The 20,415-nt window shown below is 40.4% G+C and overlaps 1 protein-coding gene across 2 annotated transcripts in view; it reads right to left on the bottom strand.

Annotated features, from left to right (window-relative positions):
- Positions 1–19,630, bottom strand: part of KHDRBS1 (KH RNA binding domain containing, signal transduction associated 1) — a 35,653-nt gene extending 16,023 nt beyond the window's left edge. For both annotated transcript variants that reach the window (XR_004903123.1, XM_028513123.2), the window contains exons 1-5: positions 19,019–19,630; positions 8,196–8,320; positions 6,519–6,635; positions 3,967–4,113; positions 337–470 (exon numbers count right to left, since the gene is read on the bottom strand). Coding sequence is in view for 1 of the 2 variants with exons in the window: in XM_028513123.2 (XP_028368924.1) it covers positions 337–470; positions 3,967–4,113; positions 6,519–6,635; positions 8,196–8,320; positions 19,019–19,400 (905 nt within the window). In the remaining variant the exon portion in view is untranslated. The remainder of the gene's footprint in view (positions 1–336; positions 471–3,966; positions 4,114–6,518; positions 6,636–8,195; positions 8,321–19,018) is intronic.
- Between the last annotated feature and the right edge of the window lie 785 nt (positions 19,631–20,415).

The raw sequence follows: 20,415 nt of genomic DNA, 5'->3' as shown, positions 1-20,415 counted from the left end.
GTAGATAAGAGACCTATAATGGAAAATTCCCCAGGTCCCACAGTGGACTCCCTTAAAAAACCTTAACACTCCATAAAAAAAAACAGTGACAAAAGGTAAAATTCTCAAGTTGGAGATCATTTAAAAAAATGCTGGAACTGTTCAAAATTAAAAGACCCAAAGTTTCAGCAGGACTTCTGCACTTGACTATAGCCAAAATGCCCCCAAACTAGAATTCTACTCAGTGCAGGATATAAATTCTGATACTCTAAGCTGGAGATAAGAGCACCACTAAGAGAGAGATGGTACTAGCAGTCAAATTTACATCTTGTTTCTGGTAGTCTACATTATTTTTACCTGGGAACAGGTGGAGGAGGAGGGGCAGCTCCCCGGCCTCTCACTGGCACCCCCCGTCCTCGAGAGGGCTCCGGTACTCCATTCAAGTAGGAGAGCTCTAGAAATTGCTCCTGGCAGATATCATCCATCATGTCCTGCAAATGAAAGATAATGAGAAGAAATGTTGCACCATCTCTACCTTTTGCTGGGAAGTCATCTAGCCCACATGAGCCTTGAATACAAAGAACAGATTTGAAAGCCCAGATGAAGTCTCAGAGGTCATTCATTCTCTCAAGTCAAACGGTGCCCTACCTGTCACATCTTTGAGGCAAGTACCTCATCTTCATTAAAATGTCATAGCTCTTCATGATGGTGCCCCTGCCTAGCTCTCCAGATCATCACTTCCATCTCCCTTCAAGTATAACCTCCTTTCAAGCCATGCCGAACAACTTGTAGTTCAGAACCTGGCATAGTCGTACACATCTATTCTTGCAAATAGTTTCCTATTCCTAGAGTAATAAAAGCCACTACCATCAATTAAGCTGTGTGTGCTGGGCATTATATAATAAGCTTTATATAGATTTCTCAGTTTAAATGTTCAAAATAACCCTGAAGTAAGTAGGCAGATCTTCTTTTTTTTTTAACAGTTAGGAAAACAGATTCAGGGAGCATAAAGAAACCAGCCTAAGGACATAGTGTTAGTAAGTGGCAGACTCTAGATGTGAATTCAGAATCTAGGCTTTGAATCATTAGACTTATAATGGACCCCCTCCCTTTTTTGATCTACCTGAAGGACTCTAACCCACTCTTATAGGGCAATCTAAAATACTACCTTTCAAAAAACTTTCACATGATGCCATCCCCAGCCGCACAGCATCATGTTAATTTTCTCTACCCAAGCACTTACCACATCATTTTAGAATTATTTGTCTTTCTCACTAGACTATGAGCTGCCAGGAGCCATCTTTGTAACTGCAGACCCAAGGCACCTACCAGATATTTAACATGTGTTTAAGATGAACAAAGCTCAGAAAAGTGAAATAAAAATTTGTCCAAGCCCTGGCTGGTGTGGCTCAGTGGACTGAGTGCAGGCCTGCACACCAAAGGGTTGCTAGTTCTATTCCCAGTCAGGGCACATGCCTAAGTTGCAGGCCATATCCCCAGTAGGGGGTGGGTGTGTGAGAGGCAACCACACATTGCTGTTTCTCTTCCTCTCTCCCTCCCTTCCCTCTATAAATCAATCAATCAATCAATCTTTTTTAAAAATGTTATGAGGTAACATAGTTTTTTTGTTTTTAAGATTTTATTTATTTATTTTTAGAGAGGGGAGGGAGATAGAGAGAGAGAGAAACATCAATGTGCGGTTGCTGGGGGTCATGGCCTGCAACCCAGGCATGTACCTTGACTGGGAATCGAACCCGCGACACTTTGGTTCACAGCCCACGCTTAATCCACTGAGCTACACCAGCCAGGGCTTAAATAAATAAATCTTAAAAAAATAATTTGTCCAACACGATAAAGCTCCCAGTCCAATGCTCTTCCTACTGTACCAGGAAGTTTCTCTGATTATAGTTAATGGTTCTAAGGGGAAATGAACAACTCTGGTCATGGATGCAGAAATAGGCTTATTCTTTCTTCACAAGAGGGAAGAATTGAGTCAAGTGTCATCTGCAAATCTTTTCACATTATTTCCTGATGAGAGCCATTCAGTCTTTTTGTCTTTTTTTAAATTTATTGATTTTTTTAGACAGAGAGGAAGTGTGTGTGTGGGGGGGACATCGATTTGTTGTTCCACTTAGTTATCCATTTGTTGGTTGATTCTTCTATGTGCCCTGACTGGGAATTGAATCCACACCCTTGGCATATCGGGATGATGCTCTAAGCAACTGAACTACCTAGCTAGGGCCAGAAGCCATTCAGTCTTAATACTTTTTAAGTTTTTATACAAAACTTAATACTTAAAATGCCTTTTTATACATTCTAGCTGGATACAACTTCAAGAATAGAAAAATTCTTGTCTCCACAGAAATGTCCCTTCATAGCTCTTCACCTTCTCCTACCTTACACATTACTGCTGCTTGAGACTCATACTGGAGAATCAAGTGACCAATGACGGCCAATTTGCTTAGAGTCTCCTAACCACCACATCAACACCAAGGAAACCCAAATCTTCCTGAAAGGCATCTTTTTTGAAAGTCCATTTATATAGAAGCCTTATAAATCAATTCCTCTTGAGGAAAAAAGCTGAGATTAATGATAAAGAAAAGACGGGCATTCCCCTGTCATCCTTCAGAAACTGGATGGCTCAGGATGTTTCAATGTAACACCTCAAAAAGAATTTCCTTAAGGGAAAATTTACCAGCTCTGGATTTTTCTCCAGCATATTTAAAATCGGCTGTTTCATGTTCAACAGTGTAATGAAAACAAGGTACTTGGAAGCAAAGCAGCTGCTGAGACATTTGCGACAGGGCTGGAATCCCTGGGGCTCAGCATTATAGGTGCACATTGCTTATAAATTTTTGCTCTACCAATTCTCACAATCTCCAATACCACATTTAGTTCCAACTCCCCCATTTTACATATTCAAGAAAACCAAGAATTGTAGCTCATTTCCTCTTAGTTTCAGTGACAAAAATATGATGCTTACTCAGTTCTAGTTGAATAGTATTCCAAATACTTTCTAAGGTTCCAGATTCAACCTTGGTTATTAAATATTCAATAGTAGCATGTTAATTCTAACAACTATCAACCCTTGCTAAAAGGCAAAAAATTATTCAAAGAATAGACCTTCTGACCAGGCAGTAATAAGCAAGACAGATAACAACCTTGCCTATTCTAATTCGTCCTGGGCCTCAGTTACATTCTCAAAGGATCTGTACACCAGCCCTGGCTACACAGCTCAGATGGAGCATCATCCCAATAAGCCAAGGTTGTGGGTTTGATCCCTGGTCAGGGCACATACAAGAAGCAACCAACGAATGCATAACTGAGTGGAACAACAAATAGACGTTTCTCTCCCTCCCTCCCTCTCTCTAAAATCAGTAAATAAAAATTTAAAAAAGAAAAAAGGAATGCACACCAATCTATTTCATACCACCAATAGTCAAGCCTGTAATAATCATGTGTCTTTCAAATCAAACTCTGCTTGAACAAACTCCTCCAGGCAAAAAAGCCCTGAATGCACCCAGGTCAAATTTAATCCATTAAGATTAGATACCAGAAACTTCTTGCTGTTATTCTCCAGACTCTCTAGAACATAAACCCTTGGGCACAAGGGGTTTATGACCATCTTAGTCACATTCCTATTATAACCTCCTGGTTCCATACTAATACCAAAATACTTAGCTCAGCGAAGATTCTGTTAAATCTTTGTTAACCAGGTATTAGAATGCCAGACACACTGTGGGTTTAAGATACTGATATGTAACTAAAACCATATTAGACAAAGATGGGTAGAGTGGCCTTGGGGCAGGGTGCTTTGAAAACTTGGAACAAGTGACAGACCACCTCATGAAAACAAACATTAAGTGCATGATTTGGTATGCAATTTCAGGTTACAAAGCAACACTGGGGTTAAGAACCCCTGCCTTAGCAACAGCACAAGATCCAGTTCCCTCTTGCTCAAAACATACAGGATATGAATTTCCTTACTGGTACTAGAAACTTCTTGACTTCCTCCATAGCATGGGCCATAAGAGCATAGGCCTCACATGGGGGTCCAAAGACTTCAATGAAGACATGCAGATCCATATTCAAATGGGCATATTTGGGGTCTCCCCCTTTGCGCAGCTCTTCCTCCTATAGAAAAATAAAAACATCAAATCATACCAGTTAGGGAGTTAATGACACTTTTACCCCAAGGCTAAAGGGACAGCAAGAAATAACTGTAACATTTAAGGAACACAGTAAAGCATAAGAAATAAAACACGCTCTGGAGAACAGTAATTTACATAATCTGCTATACCTGCAACTGGTCTGCTGCTGCTAAAAGTTAGCTCCTGTGTTGGATTCCTGCAGTAGTCAGTGGAGCTCTTATTAGAGTTCCACAACTCCATCTCCACTCAGATAATAGCTGTTCGGCAATTATTAAATTTTTTTTTTTACTAATTTTTAGAGAGAGGGAAAGGGAGAAAGAAAGCAAGAGAGAGTAACATCAATTGGTTGTCTCTCATATGCACCCCTGATGAGGGACCAAACCCACAGCCTAGGCATGTGGCCTGCCCAGGTTTAACAAACCGGCAGCAACCTTTCACTTTTGTGGGATGACGCCCAACCAACTAAGTAACATGGGTCAGGCTGGGCTGTTTGCCAATCATTGATTCACTGCCAGGCATTTACTTTTATTTTTTTCCTTAATTGTTTTCTGCTGCTGAATCCTCTCCTAGAACTACAATTGCATACATGCTAGATTGCATGATAATGTTGCACAGGCAACTAAGACTCTGTTCATTGTCTTTCAGTCTTTTTATCTTCATACTTTGGCTTGAAAAGTCCTACCTTTAGGTTCTCTGATTTCCACTCCCTCCTAGTATTTTTTTCTTTCAGTCTTACATTATCTTATGCTCATCAAGTAAAATCTGCATTTAAGCTATTACATTTTCATTTTCTGTAATTTCATCTCTCTAATTGTTTTTCCTCTACACCCTTGAACAAATTTATTATAATAGCTATTTTAGAATCTTTTCTGTAAATCCCAAAGTTGCTATCATTTCCAGGTCTTTTTCTATCAACTGATTTTCCTCCTTTGTCATGTCTCACATTTGATAATTTTCATGTTTAGTAATTTTTTTGACAAATAAAAGTGAAAATAAAAAGCACAGTAAAATAAATTTTAATTAATTTTATTCCCATCCCTTCACCCTTTCCCTTTGGCATCAGCTTCTTCCCTATATGAGTGTTTCTATTTTGTCTATTCATTTACTTTGTGTTTTTAGAGTCCACATATAAATGAGATCATACAGTAGCTGTCTCTGACTTATTTCACTTAGGATAATATGCTCTAGGTCCATCCATGTTGTTGAAAATGGCACATTTCATTCTTTTTTATTGCTGAATAATATCTCAGTGTGTGCAAGTGCATCCTCCCATTGCACATCTTTTTTACCCATTTATCTATTGATGGACATCTAGGTCGCTTCCTTATCTTGGCTATAACTAGCAATGTTGCAATGAACATAGGGGTGCATATATCTTTTCAAATTAGTGTTTTTGTTTTCTTCAGATAAATACCCAGAAATTATTGTATCATGGCAGCTCTGTTTTTAATTTTTTGAGGAATTTCCACACTGTTCACCAATGTTTGAGTCATTCATTCACTGCCAAGCATTTGCTTTTAAATCTCAGGCAGAGCTATTAATTACCAGCCCTTCTTATCTGCTTACATGGCCTGGGAAGTTCTAGAGGAAAGAAATAAGGATAGAGAGAAGAAAACTTAATGTAAATCTCACTAGCTAGAAAAAACACACTTTAGCCCTAATTGTATTGTTCTAGTGAGAACTGGGAGTAGACAAAGAGGGTATGAGAAAACAATGTTCATCAATTAGGCTACATAAAAGGAGACCTGAAAGAGAAAGTTTTAAGGCTGTGGCAGGTATGTCTCATCTAAAACCTGACTCTAGAAGGTTAAGACTATTCTGTTTTGGTGGGAAGTTTCTCAGTACTTACTAAGAGTACAACACATATGGGGATATGGATGAAAGTAAATAAGCATCAGGTTCTGCTGTCAGGATTACTCATGCCTTCTTTCAGCAGGCCTCACATTCCAGCTGGCTATAAAACAAACCAGACAACTAATCCTCAGACTTACCTGCACTTACAACATTACTGCTCTCACTTTTCCATGTTACTGGAAAGGGAACGTGCAATTCACATTTTAGTGTTTTCAGTCTGGGTAAGTTTTAGTATAGTTCCCCTTCCAAGTTTTTACAGATAAGCTTCCTAATGCCCTAGTTGCCACTGCTGTTTCCATTACTAATGCAGTCATAAGTCAGAAAGAAAATAATCACCAGGGTGCACACAAGCTCTTTCAGGGTTTCCAAGCAAGTAAACCAACTTGGTCTATAATCTCTTACATCCACTACATATTTAAAGGAGTCACATTCTGTACACATATAAGTGCTAGCTTCGTAAGGCATCCATCCGTACTGGATCCTGAGCTACAAGAAGGCATTAGGATGCCTTCTTGCTTCACTATGTGAGCTTACCTTGGCTTTGTCTCTCATTGACCCCTTTCCCAACACAGAGATCTTTGCACCAGTCTCTTCTTGCAGTCTTTTGATGGTATTCCCTTGTGGTCCAAGGATCTTCCCCACAAAATTGAACTGACAGAAAATAAAAACAGATTTCTAAATATACAAACGCCTATAAAACATTTCTGTATCTACTGTCTCATTTGATCTTCAACCCTGTAAAATAGGTAGAGTTCCATTCCCGTTTCTTTGGAGGATATACTGAGGTTGTACTGACAAAGTGACTAGCCTAAGGTTATGAAAGTGGCAGTTCCTAGGCTTCATTTTGGAATTCCCGATGTAATCTGATGTTCTTTCCACATCACACTACAACTCCTAGTACTTTAACATGTACATAGACATTTTTAAGAAGTCACCTCAGAACAGACATATGGCATCCTTTTTTAAATATTTTTTTTTTTTGTAAACCGAGTATCATGAATTGCTTTCCCGGGAAAAAAGGAAAAAGGAGAAGAGGAAGAGAAAGCGTCTATTTAAAAGCGAAACTTTGAGCCCTGGCTGGTGTGGCTCAGTGGGCTGAACGCTAGCCTGAGAACAGAAAGGTGGTGGGTTTGATTACCTGTGAGGGCACAGGCCTGGGTTGTCAGCCAAGTCCCTGGTTGGGGGCATGCATCCATGTTTCTCTTGAACATTGATTTTTCTCTCCCTCTCTCCCTCCCCCCACCCTCTCTAAAAATAAATAAATAGCCGTGGCTGGCGTAGCTCAGTGGATTGAGCTCGGGCTGTGAACCAAAGCATCGAAGGTTCGATTCCCAGTCAGGGCACATGCCTGGGTTGCAGGCCATGGCCCCCAGCAACCGCACATTGATGTTTCTTTCTCTCTCCCTTTCTCCTTCCCTTCCCTCTCTAAAAATAAATGAATGAATGAATAAATAATCTAAAAAAAGAATGCTTTAAAAATAATAAAATTTAAATTTTTAAAAAATTATTTTTCAAAAATTATCTTATTGTTGTTCAATTACAGTTGTCTGCATTCCCCCCCGCCCAGCCAAACCTACCTCCCTCCCTTACTTCCACCCTCTCCCTTGGTTTTGTCCCTGTGTCCTTTACAGTAGTTCCTGAAAACCCTTTCCCCCATTGTGCCCTTCCCCTCCCCTCTGGCTATTGTTAGACTGTTCTTAATTTCAGTGTCTCTGGTTATATTTTGTTTGCTTTTTTTCTTTTGTTGATTATGTTCCAGTTAAAGGTGAGAACATATGATATTTGTCCCTCACCGCCTGGTATTTAAAAATAGAATATTTTTAAAGAAGAGTTTAAAACTTTGAGTCAGAAATAAAATTAACTCCATCTCATCAAGGATTTATGTTATAATTTCCTTTATCTAGATTTCATGTCAATCTTTTGACAGAAATGCTCTTTAGGGTTTAGTTTTTTTACTTTGAGCTTAGAGCTGGAACAAACATTTGAGGATAAAACTCTGATAAATAAATAAAAAAGATGATCACATTTCTTTCTTGGGTATAGCTATGCAATTAGTTATGGACTTATTTGTTTCAACTGCCAGAAACAAGTACATAAGCATGGAAGAGAAGCTTCACAGGCTTCCGTTTCCCATGCATCGTGATCTCTTAAGTCATTATCATAGCCCATAACTCACACAAAGACAGAGAAGTGATGGACATTTTGCCTTACCTTGGGATACTGCTTGACAGGTATCAGTACCCGCTCCTTCAGCTTCATGTTCTTATGAGAAAATAAGTCCAAGTAATTTTCCTCATCATCCTTTTTTGAGAGCCCCTTCTGAATCTTCTCAATTTCTGGATAAATGAAACAGAATTTAATTAAGTTTTGTTCTGGTGAATAAAGGCAAATTTCCAAGTTTGCATAAAGCAAAAACATGAAGTACTATGTAATGACACCAAATGGTTCAGATGAATGTGCTAATTTCAGATAGTCACTAAAAGCACCAATGCTAAATGAAGCTGACTAGGAAACCCAAAGCCTGCTTCTAGTAAGAGCAGCTTGCTCTTTCACCCCACCCCCATGTGAATGTCTCTACATCAGAAACATTTAAATGTTTCTTAGAATAAATGAATTTAACAAAACTAACAGGCAGAGATGGGGGAAGGGGATAAATGAACTAAAAAAAATTAAAAGTAACCTGCATTAAGAAAAAGTACAAAGTTACAGCTTAATGAAGAAATAAGTCAATAACTTATTTTTAATTAATTTATTTTTTTTTTTAGAGAGAGGGCAAGGGAGGGAGGAAGAAAGGGAGAGAAACATTGATTGGTTGCCTCTCACATGCCCCCAAACAGGAACCTGGCCCTCAACCCAGACATGTGCCCTGAGTGGGAATTGAACCAGTAACCTTTTGATTCTCAGGCCGGCGCTCAACCCACTAAGCCACACCACACAGGACAAAATAAATGAATGATTTAAATATACAACAGAGCCCTTTGCTGGATGGTTCAGTTGGTTGGAGCTCATCCTGTACACCGAAGGGTTACAGGCGTGTACTGGAGGCAACCAATCAATATTTCTCTCTCCCTTCCTCTCTAAAATCAATAAATATCCTCAGGTGATTAAAATAATAACAACAATAATAAAAACATACAATGGAGAGTCCCATTAAAATTCCACTGTGACGGTAGCATTTAAAAAAATTTTTAAAGTTATTGATTTGAGAGAAAGAGCAGTAGAGAAACACAGATTTGTTGCTCCACTTAGCATTCACTGGTTGATTCTTGTATGTGCCCTGGCTCGGGGTGGAACCCGCAACCTTGGTGTGTCAGGATGATGCTCTAATCAACTGAGCTACCCAGCCAGGGCAACAATAGCACTTTGGATAGTAGCAGTCCTTAAGAGTCTGAAAGACCTGGTCTTTGCCACTCACTAGTTGTGTGAGCTTGAAAAAGGTATTTAATTGCTCTGATTTTTAGTCTCCTCATGTATAAAAAATGAAGGCGATATCTACTTCATGAGGTTGCTATAAAAACAGAATAAAATAATATACATACACATGTTAATTAAAGCCCATTCCTTGTGAAGTGTCTATGGTAGCTAGCCCAAATTCAATGTCCTAAAGGGAAAAAAAATGCACCAATGTACTTTAATTCACAGATTAAGATAGTTTTATCAGATAGAACACCTTAGCATCCAAAAATATTTATTAGGGAATTTCATCTATCCATCCACTTGTTGGAAGTGTCTGAGTGCTTTCTAAAAAGAGGCAGAAGAAAGAAGAGATACAGGTATAATCGATTATTAATCACTATATGAGACTTTCTAAGAGCCAGGCACCTATCCTAAGTGTAGGTGACACACCATAACAAGTCAGATATGGTCCCTATCTTCACTATGTTTATGCACTGAAGTCCCTAGTCAATGAAGTCAGCAATGAAGTATAGTTAACTGCTATGATAGGAATACTAACAGAGATGGGGGCAAAGTGTGTAGATAATGAACAGCAACTAAAAGGTTTTATGATCCACTGAGAACAGTCAATAAATTGATATTCCTAAAATCAGTGGAACATTCTAAGTGACACAGAGTGTTCTCATATTACATTCCCACAGTGTTTCTATCTTCTGTAATTTTAAGGCAAGGGGGATCTCAAACTTCAGTATGCATCAGAATCACCTGGACATCTTATACACTGGATTGCTGGCTCCAAACCCCAGTCTGGTGTTTGTGTTAGGAATTTGCAATTCTAACAAATGACCAGGTAATGTTGATATTACTGGTCTAGGGACCACACTTTGAAAATCACTGGTTTAGGATAAAAATATACTACTTCAAAGACATTCTGCAAATGTATAATTTTAAGTTGTTGAAAATGTTTAGACTAAGTCCAGCTATAAAGTACACAGACAAAGGAAAGTTACTTTGACCTAAGAGTTCGGAATTTCAAACAGAAAGCTTCCCATTTAATAAAAAGCCTAATTTCGGATGTTATAGTACACAGTGAGCTAAGTGACCTACTTCTGCCTGAGAGTACACACACCCCGCCTTGCTTTATAACAAAACTGCTAATCATATTCTAAGCATTCTTAACTAAACATTTACTCCTATAAGAACTGTAACTGGCAGTGCTTTTCATATGCTTATGTTTCATTGCTTGGGATAGAGAACAAATCTGACTTTGTAATTAACAGGCTAAATGCTTCACTGACCATCTATTTGTTTGCTGTTTTTTTGCTAGTGGTATATCCTAACCTCTCCATCCTTTCCCACCTACTGCTAATATTAACTTTTTGTAGTTACTAGTTTTAAGCCTCCCATCTCTGAATACATCTTTTCTTGAGTTTTCAGGCTGGAAAAGTGGGTACTCAGTTCCCAAAAGTTCTAATGCCACATTTTAAGTATAAAAACATCACTGAGGAGCTTCTAAAAACGTGGAATAAATTACATACTTCATTTTATCTCTGTCCTTCAGTGTTTCTTAATTGCTATTGTTTAGTTAGGGCCTTAAGCTGTATTTTATACCACTTTGCAGAAGCTTTACTTGATTACTGCAAGATAAGATTCAAAGTCTATTAATCAGTTGTACTCTATGGGAAGCAGGAGTACAAAACTGAACCTAGTAGCTTTGTTTATATGCACTGTAATACGACTTGTGAATTTAGGGCTTTTCTACAACATGCATCCTTCTATATTTTGAATTAGTCAGGTCTTAATCAGAATTGCTCTGTCCAATTTCTCTCATAATTTTTAAAAGAATAATAAAGCACTTTTAGAGAACAGAAAAGAACAATGATTTAAATAAAACTGAGAACTGAAAAGAAAAGAATAGGTCAGCCTGGAAAGCAAAAGACAAAGGGGCAACTTGAGTCTTCAAGAAGGGTCATCTTCCATGTTTGGAAGGGGAAGGACCGAACACTTACTCAATGCTTACTTTGTATAAAATATAGTACAAATATTATCTCACTTATCCTAAACAACAACAACAACAAATCAACAAAAAAACCCCTCAGTTAAATAGATGGCACAATACCCATTTTCAAACCGATGAAACTGAAACAGAGAAATTGGTAAATCACAGAAGCTAATAAAGTACCAAAAATAAAAATTAAAACCCAGTTTTTTTAAAACTCCCAAACTCATGCTTTTATTATTACCTCTCAATGGCAGGTGTGTGTGTGTCGGGGGGGGGGGGGGGGGGCTTTCTTTAAACAAAAAATGCTTATTTTGTATAATTTGGGAAGTAACAGTTTATAATCTCAAATATTGTCATGCAACTAAAGGCAATAAAAGAGCTCTGCAGGTGCCTCAGATGTTCAGTTTAGTTGCCTTATCTTTTTTTTTTTTCAATTCTATATTTCTCTCCTTAGCCTCATTTCTCTCGCAGGGCTAGGAGTAGGATGTAGTGGGGAGTGGGGGGTTCAAGGAGAAGCTTCCTAAAAGTGGCTTACCCTCAGGCAAAAGTTCTTTCTAGACTACCCTTTTGAAACTAACTCCTTTAAATGATCTGGGCCTCTGGAGACCTTAAATGTCCCAAGAGTCAAAGAAAAGCAAAGCTAAGGTGTAAACAACAGAGAGGTGACCCATCTGTTTCCTTGCCAGACACTTTCAATAAACACATACAATATCTTCTATGTGTCAGGAATTTTGTATTGTTTCATTTTGTCTTTTTAACCAGGATTATCCCCATTTAACAACTGGACAAACCTGGGCTCAGAAGTTACGTAACTTGTCCACAATCACAAAACTCATGACAGAGCATGTACTTAAACCCATGTCACTCCTTATATCAGTCAGAGCAAACTCAACTAATCTTGTGGGATTTCCTTTATTCTTTTCCTATAACTTAATCTTTTCATTTTTGGTAGCTCCTAAGGATGAGAATTTTTTAAAAGTATGTTTCAAACGAAAGAGCAGAGTTTTGAAGCTAGACATAACTGTGTTTGATTCCCATCTCTGCTACAAGCTTGGTACGTGACCTTCTTAGTCTTCCCTTCTTACTTTAAAAGAGGATTATGGCATATCGCCCATGGCCTCCCAGATCTCTTATGGCACAATTTATAGGTTAGGGTTATTTTTCTAAAAAATTTTTTCAAGGTAATTGTCAATTTATGTGCAGTTGTAACATATGAAATCTCATACAGTATCATAATCAGGAAATTAACATTAATACTATCTATTGACTTTATTCAGTTTTACATGCCACTTTTTTTTACCAGTTTTATGTGCACTGATTTGGCTGTGGCTTTAGTTCTATGCAATTTAATCAGATTCATGTAACCACCACCACCGTCAAGGTACAGTACAGTTCCACAATAAGGATTTCCCAAGCTACACTTTCATAGCCACAGTCCCCTCCTTATACTTCTTCCTTACCACTGGCAACCACTAATCTGTTCTCCATATTACCGTCTTTTCAAGAATGTTAAATTAGTAGAATTACAGAATATGTAACCTTTTGTTACTGTTTTCCACTCAGCATAATTATCTTGATACACACAAATTCCCACATTCATCAACAGTTCATTTCTTTTTATTGCTGGGTAGTATTCCATGGTACGGCTGTATCATGGTTTAACTATTCATGTATTGGAGACATGTGGTTTGTTTTCAGTTTTTGCCCATTGTGAATAAAGCTGCTATGAACATTCACGTACAAGTATTACATGAACCTAAGTTTTAACTGCTCTGGAATAAATGCCCAAGAGTACAATTGGTGGGTGGTACACATGTTTAATTTTGTAAAAAACTGCTTTATCAGATATATACGAGGTCTGTCCGGAAAGTACCTAGCCCACGTACTATGAAAAATAGAGACATTTACTAAAGGAGATACAAGAAACATTGTACTTAGGACAATGATGCCTCAGTCCTCCTCTTCAAAGTACCTTGGGACCTTACACAGTTCTCCCAATCACCATCAGCTACCCTGTGGTATTTTCCTGAATCTTATCAATGGTCTGAAATCTCTTCCCTTTCAAAGGTAATTTTAGTTTTTGGAAAAGCCAGAAGTCTTGGAGCACCAAATCTGGACTGTAAGGGGTCTGAGTCACCTGGGTGATTTGAGGTTTCGCCAAAAAACTGTATAAGATGTGATGCATCAGTGGGCTGCTGTTGCGATGAAGCTGCCAATAACCAGTTGCCCATAGCCATGCCTTCTGAATCATACAAATAATTTCTGCAGAGGAATGTTCAAGCTTAACAGAAAATTTGATGCAGATTCGTTGCTCTACTCAGCCATTTTGAATGCAACGGCCACACAGTACACATGCTCACTCAATGGAGTCTACCACCCTCCACTGACTAGTATAGTGAAGTCATCAAGTGCGTACTCCAGTCCACTCTCCTTGGCTGCCAGGTTGCATCAACATTGTGCAAACCATTCCCATTTTATTAAAAATGGTTGGACTTTTTTTGGGACAGGTGTTGTATACTAACAATGTTTTGCTTAATCTTACTAATATATGTTCTACAAAAATAGTATTGTACCATATGTAGCCTTATGAGGTTTACTTTTTCACCTACAATGAGATTTCCAAGATTTCTCCACATTGTTGCATGTAGCTGTTCTTTTCATTTTCATTTCTATATAACTACCTCATTTTGAAAATCTCATCCAATCAACAGTGAAACAAGTTGTACCATTCTGTGAAGAAGGTGAATCATTTTATGAATGAAGCATTCACATGCAAGTTTCTTTGGGCATATTCTTAGGAATGAAGCTGATAAATTTTAAGGAATTTGAATGTTCAACTTTCAAATAAAATGCCGAACTGTTATTCAAAGTGGTTGTACCAATTCACACTTCCACCAGCAATGTTTCAGTTCCTTCTAATTCACAACCTCCCAAGCCCTTAGTCTTGTTTGACTTAATTTTTGTCAATGTAGCAGGTTTTCATCATTTTACTGTCTCCAAATTTTTTTTCATTTATCATTGTGTACTCTTTAAAAGTTACTTTATATTCACCATGTCAAGTTGAAAACATAAATTCAGTTAGAATTAGTTTGGAAAATGCAAAAAAATCAACATGTTAATTTAAAAATTCTGTCATCTTGGCCTGGCTGGTGTGGCTCAGTGGATTGATTGCTGGCCTGTGAATCATGGGGTTGCTTGTTCGATTCCAAGTCCGTTCACATGCCTGGGTTGTGGGCTAGGTCCCTGAGGAGCGGGGGTTAGGGGGATGGGGGGCTCATGAGAGGCAACCACATGTTGATATTTCTTCTCTCCCTCTCTAGAAATAAATAAATAAAAATTAAGAAAAATAAAATAAAAATTCTGTCACCTTTTAACACTATTTCTTCTTCCCTTCCTCCACACTCCCCTCTTTAGGACATATTTCTCTTTTTATTCAGTTCTTTATCACCTTCAATAAAATTTTAAGTTGGCAACGTGATCACAATATTCCTCATCTATAATATTAAGGTAAAAATTCTTTCTGCCTCACAGAATGGCCAGGAGAGTGAAATTATGAGTAGCACATCTCATGGCACATGTTAAATGCTCCATAAAGGTTAAATATTATTGTTTGTTATGATTATTCACATACATTTTGAACTGATTTTTATTGCTTATCTCATGACATTTGATACTATTCTAAAGATGAGACCATTTTGCCCTGGCTGGTGTGGTTCAGTGGACTGAGTGCTAGCCTGAGAACCAAGGGGTCGCTCTTTTGATTCTCCATCAGGGCACATGCCTGGGTTGCAGGCCAGGTCCTCTGCTGGGGGCGCGCAAGAGGCAGCCACATACTTAAGTTTCTCTCCCTCTCTTTCTCCCTCCCTTCCCCTCTCTCTAAAAATAAATAAAAAAAGTAAAAATGAGACCACTTTGTCAATTCAAATTGGCCAATGCTGGTAGATCAGAAACCTGCTGATTTGTGTATCTTTATCTTGTAAATTAGTCACATCACAGACCACTTTTCTAGGTAAACAATCATGATGTTGTGAATAGTGATAACTCCTGCCTTTCTTTCCTAATATTTATACTTATACCCATAGTTCATCTATAATTTCTTTGCAATTCCACTTTCTGGTTTAAATGGGTCTTCTAGACCTGTATAATGCAATGAGTACATCTAGATATGTTTCTATAGCATACTGTAAGTGAAACAAAGGAGTTAACTATTTTGAAGTTCCAACAGACTGTATATGTTCCCTACTGACTGCTTTTGGAAGATAGATTTCTAAGTGTCCTTTCAAGATCTTCTGGGGATTGTTCATCTATTCAAATGTTTACTTATTCCTGAGTTATTTATACTAACTTATATTTACCTAATTGTAGAAAGTAGAAAAATAGTGATACACTTAAAAGTACTGTATGTTTATTATGTAAATATTTAACACAAATGATAAAATAAATTATTTTAGTTTCAGAAAACAAGTATGGGTACAGAGTCCTGGCTCCTGCAAATGCATTTAACTGTCATCACAGGTAAATATCAATTTTGCTCATACAGAAGTCTATACTCAAAACCTAAACCTTAGAATTGTGTTGATATTTTTCTATCATGCAATGAATTATCCATCCATCAAATATTTAGTAAGAGGCCACTCTGTGTGATGGTCTTCAAGGAACAGGAGACATAGTGGTAAACAAAGCAGACAAAAGATCCCTACGGTGGTGGAGCTGACATTCGAGCTGTGAAGGAGAAGGGGTGATCAACACACACGTAACTACAATATCCGATGCATCAGCTGCTGCTAAGTGCAAAGTAAAGTAAAAGAACAGGGAGAGCTATGTGAACAGTAAAGAAGAGCGGTCTGGCTCTTGTGGCAACTCTTTGGAAATGGGCAGAGGTGCCCCCAACTAAGTAAAGACTACGTGCTGATCTGTGGGCTTCCTTTTTCTGTATCTTGCCCTTGTCATCTTAATTGCCCTGTTAGCACTGTGATGCATTCAAATGGGGTTTATAGTATTTTGCCCAAGAGTACAAAATATTTTTTAAGTACAATTTGTTGAAGGTAATATAAGAGAACTAGAGAGGCTTAGGTGTGTGGATGCAGACTCTGACTGACTTCAAATCCTAGTTATGCTGTTTACTAATTTTGTTAACTTGGGCAATTTAATCTCTGTATGCATGACTCCCTCATCTGTAAAAGTGAGGATAGTAAGAGTAACTTCCTCATAATATTGCTTTGAAAATTAAATATTTGATGTTACATGCTCAGACCAGTACCTGGCACAGTGTTAGCTATATTTTTCTCACACGTAATCAGAGCTTAAACACTACTGTTTTGTCTTCTCAGTCTCATACTTCCTTGTAGCTGCCTTCACTACAATCCTTTTCCCAGATCATTCAAAAATAACTTAAAGCTGAGTCCAACATATATCAAGATTTATCCATGCTAAGAAATATATTGGGTTGGCCAAAAAGTCCATTTAATTTTTTCCACATTTTTCATTTTCACCAATTACTTTATTGATTTGGATATTTTGAGTATGTCAGCTATCTCCTGTATAGTATATTTACTGTTCTCAATTAATGTCTTGATTTGATCACTATCAATTTTAACTAGTCCACCTGACAGTGGAGCATTGTCCAGCAAATCTCCAGCATGAAACTCCGCAAACCACTTTTAACATGTTCAACCAGTCACAGAACCTTCTCTACACACTGCAAAAACCTTTCATTTCAGTCGCTTTTTTATCTTTCTTGAAATAAAGCATATTTTCTTCCATCTTCAATATTAAAATGGCTACACAAAAATTCACCAATTTTGTTTTTTTTTAATGCATGCTGATATGACAGCTGTCACAATACAATCTAACAAAATTGTTTTGAATGAAGTTAAAGATAGCTAAGTGCTACTAGAGCCATCTTAAGGGAAAAAACAGAATGAACTTCTTGGCCAACTCAGTATTATCTAATGATTACAGGTCAAAGGGAACTGTGCTTATGCTTTTATACATTATTTAATCCTCACAATTCACCATCCTACTTCACAGTTGGGGTTACTGAAGTTCAGAATGTTTCCCAAGAGTATGTAACTAAGGATCAGAATTTTGAGCCCAAACCAACCACTTCAAGTCCTAAAGTTTGTTATTTTAGTCTCACAAATTTTACTTGGACTAAAGATTTGAGGAAATAAAAATGAAGACTACCAAGTAAACCTTTACCACTTAGTCTGACATTCATTCTTAAATCCGGATGCACTTGCGTTTAATCCAAACACCTGGTGTTTGCTATATGCAAGACAATTATGAGAAATATAAAGATAAAAGACATTCCTTACTCTCAAAAAGCTTGCCTGAGGAACACAACAGTAATGCTTCAAACAATCCAACTGTGTTACAGACCACCAAAGCACTGAATTGAAAATGTAAGCACTTTAAATGTTTTTATTCTTGACCACCGCGTGCTTTATTCTTTTTAAAGACCCCTTACCAGTTAATGATGGGAGATAGAGAACGCCGCAACGAAAATATTTTTATAACGATCTGTCCATTATATCAACCTTGCCAGAATCCAACTACTGAGTGCAGAGTTGAAGGCCGGAAATTTTTACTTACTAAAATTTCGGTATCATAAGAAATACTTATTAAAACAATGTTTCAATGAGAAGTGACGGCAAAAGAGAGGGCTTTAGGGAGAAATCAGACCGACTAGGTAATTGGCTAGTACGAAGCAGGAAAGGAGCGCTAGTCTACCGACTACAGAGAACAAAGACTACTATTCTAATCTATTTCACTACTGAAGCAAAAATAAAAAGAAATCAGAAAGACCAAGCCTTTCAGGTACAAGATAGTACAACTTCCTCAATTTCTGTCCATCTCGTTGAAGAATGTCATGCAACCAACCACCGTTTACCGCTCTACCCAATTTCACTGTCTCTAGGGTCATCTTTCCCTTTCTTGAACGATGGTGAACACACTCTGTAAAATAAAGGGGTCCAATTTCCCAACTCTGTAACGATTATTTTATGTGTCAAAGACAGGAATCTGATTTGAAAAACCTTAAGTGTCGATTCCCACAGGTTGCTCCTGCCTCGGAGGAACCTAAGCTCCAGTTACCGCCGAAGTCCGACTCGGCACCAGCGACGCGGCGCGCTGGACAGGGCACTCCAGCCTCACCCCACCTCACCTCCGCCCTCCCTCCCGTAGTCCCTCCCCGCTCAGAATGTCTTCACCTCCCACTCTCTCATTTGAGGCGCCTACCGCTACCAGCAGCCGAAGGAGCTTTCCCCCTGGGGGAAGAGGGAGACAAAGGTTAATTTCTCGAAGACTCCAAGCCCTCGGGGCGTGGGACAGCTGCAGGAGGTGGGGGAGGAAGGGTCGGCAAGGGGGCGGGAGCTTCGCACTATCCATCACCATCTTTGCGCTAGGAGATCACCAAGTCCACTCCGGGCCTCCACTGCAGCCTAGACATTCTCCTTCGCACCCCGGGCCACGACGGAACTACGAAATCCAAGCTCCCGAAGATGAGGATGAGAGGAGAAGGGGAGTTCACGACTGCCTCGGTCCCCAAGGGGCGGGAAGCGAGAGAAACAAAGCCGCTGCCACCCAGGCTCCCGGGTGGCCGGGCGACCCAGAAGGACCCAGGGGGCCGGCTTACCTGCCGTCAGCAGCTGCATGGCGTGAGTGAAGGACGGGTCGAGCGAGTCCTTCTCGGCCATGAGTTCGGGCAGATACTTGTTCTCCGGCTCCATCTTGACGGAGGCAGTGGCTGAGGGGGGCAGCAGCGGGGTCGGCGCCGGACCGCCCACTGTCGCGTCGGGACCCGTGGCCGAGGGCGGCAGCAGCGGCGGCGGCTGCGTGGCGGGCGAAGCCCGGGCCGCCCCCCGGGACCCTCCTCCGCCTCCCCGGGACCGGTGAGGCAACGGTGGCTGCCGAGACGGCGCCTGACGCACTGAAGGGTGGGCACCTGAGGGGTCCATGGAGCCGCTGCGGCCCGAGGACCGACTCATGCGCGCGGCGGGGTCGTCCCGGCGCTGCATCGGAGAGGATGTGCGATCGACAAATCGAGAAAGCGACGCGGTAGCTGCAGAGGCCCGAGCGGCGGTTGGCGGAGGTGGAAGAGCGGGAGCGACGGCCACCGAAGCCGACCCGAGCGACCCAGCGAAAGAGAGCACCGGAAATGAGGCGGCGCGCGTGCGCAGCCAGTCACCGGCGCCGCCCTTGGGTCTCTCCGCGGAGAACAAAGTCCCTAGTCGTTCCACGGCGCCTGCGCACTTCCGTGGAGGCCGAAGAAGTCGCCTCTCCGCTCTCCTCTTCCCTCCGTGCGGAGCAGGCTGGAGCTTTTTGCGCGTGCGCGGATGGCCGCGGGCTCCGTTCGTTTTCTTTTCCACGTGACTCAGCGCTAGCGGGACACGTGTCTCCTCCCACAGTGCGCGGAGGGGGCGGGGGTTGTGGAATGTCTTTGTCTGCGAGCGGGCCCGCGGAGTATGGGGCGGGAGACCTGTTACTCGCGGGGCCACGCCCCCTCCAACGGCCGAGACAGAGTGTGGGGCTTTGCTGAATGCGGAGGTGGGGGGGGGGGGGGGTTGGTCATTGAAGTGTGGAAATACTAGGAGATTGGCGTCGGGGACGCGGAGGTGGAGGGTGTGGGGGAGGGGGTAAGAAGAAAGAGTGAGGTTGTCTGGGTTGGACTACTGGACGGTTAGAGACTGCCTGAGCCGGCAGAGCGGAAGAGACGGCACTGGGGAGGGGTGAAGAAGGGACCGCTGAAGAAGGGTCTGACGCAGGCATGAGGGGTGCAGATGGGGAAGGGAAGCTTGGAGGAAGAAATTGAGGAAGGACGCGACAATGGAAAACTGAAGGCTATTGGATGATTTGAACTAAGATTCTTCCGCCAAAAAAGTGGGGTAGAGGCAGGACCTTAATGCATGATGGTTGTAGCATCAGGGTGACTCCTACTGATGTGAGTGCTAATTCTCCTGCCTCTGTTGGGCTCTTCACAATGGATTATACTCCAAAGTTGCTCAGACCCCTGCCTCTGCTCTGGAGACCAAG

Source organism: Phyllostomus discolor, chromosome 5 (assembly GCF_004126475.2).
Source record: "Phyllostomus discolor isolate MPI-MPIP mPhyDis1 chromosome 5, mPhyDis1.pri.v3, whole genome shotgun sequence".
Lineage (NCBI taxonomy): Eukaryota > Metazoa > Chordata > Mammalia > Chiroptera > Phyllostomidae > Phyllostomus > Phyllostomus discolor.
This window is presented reverse-complemented; position numbering and strand designations above follow the sequence as displayed.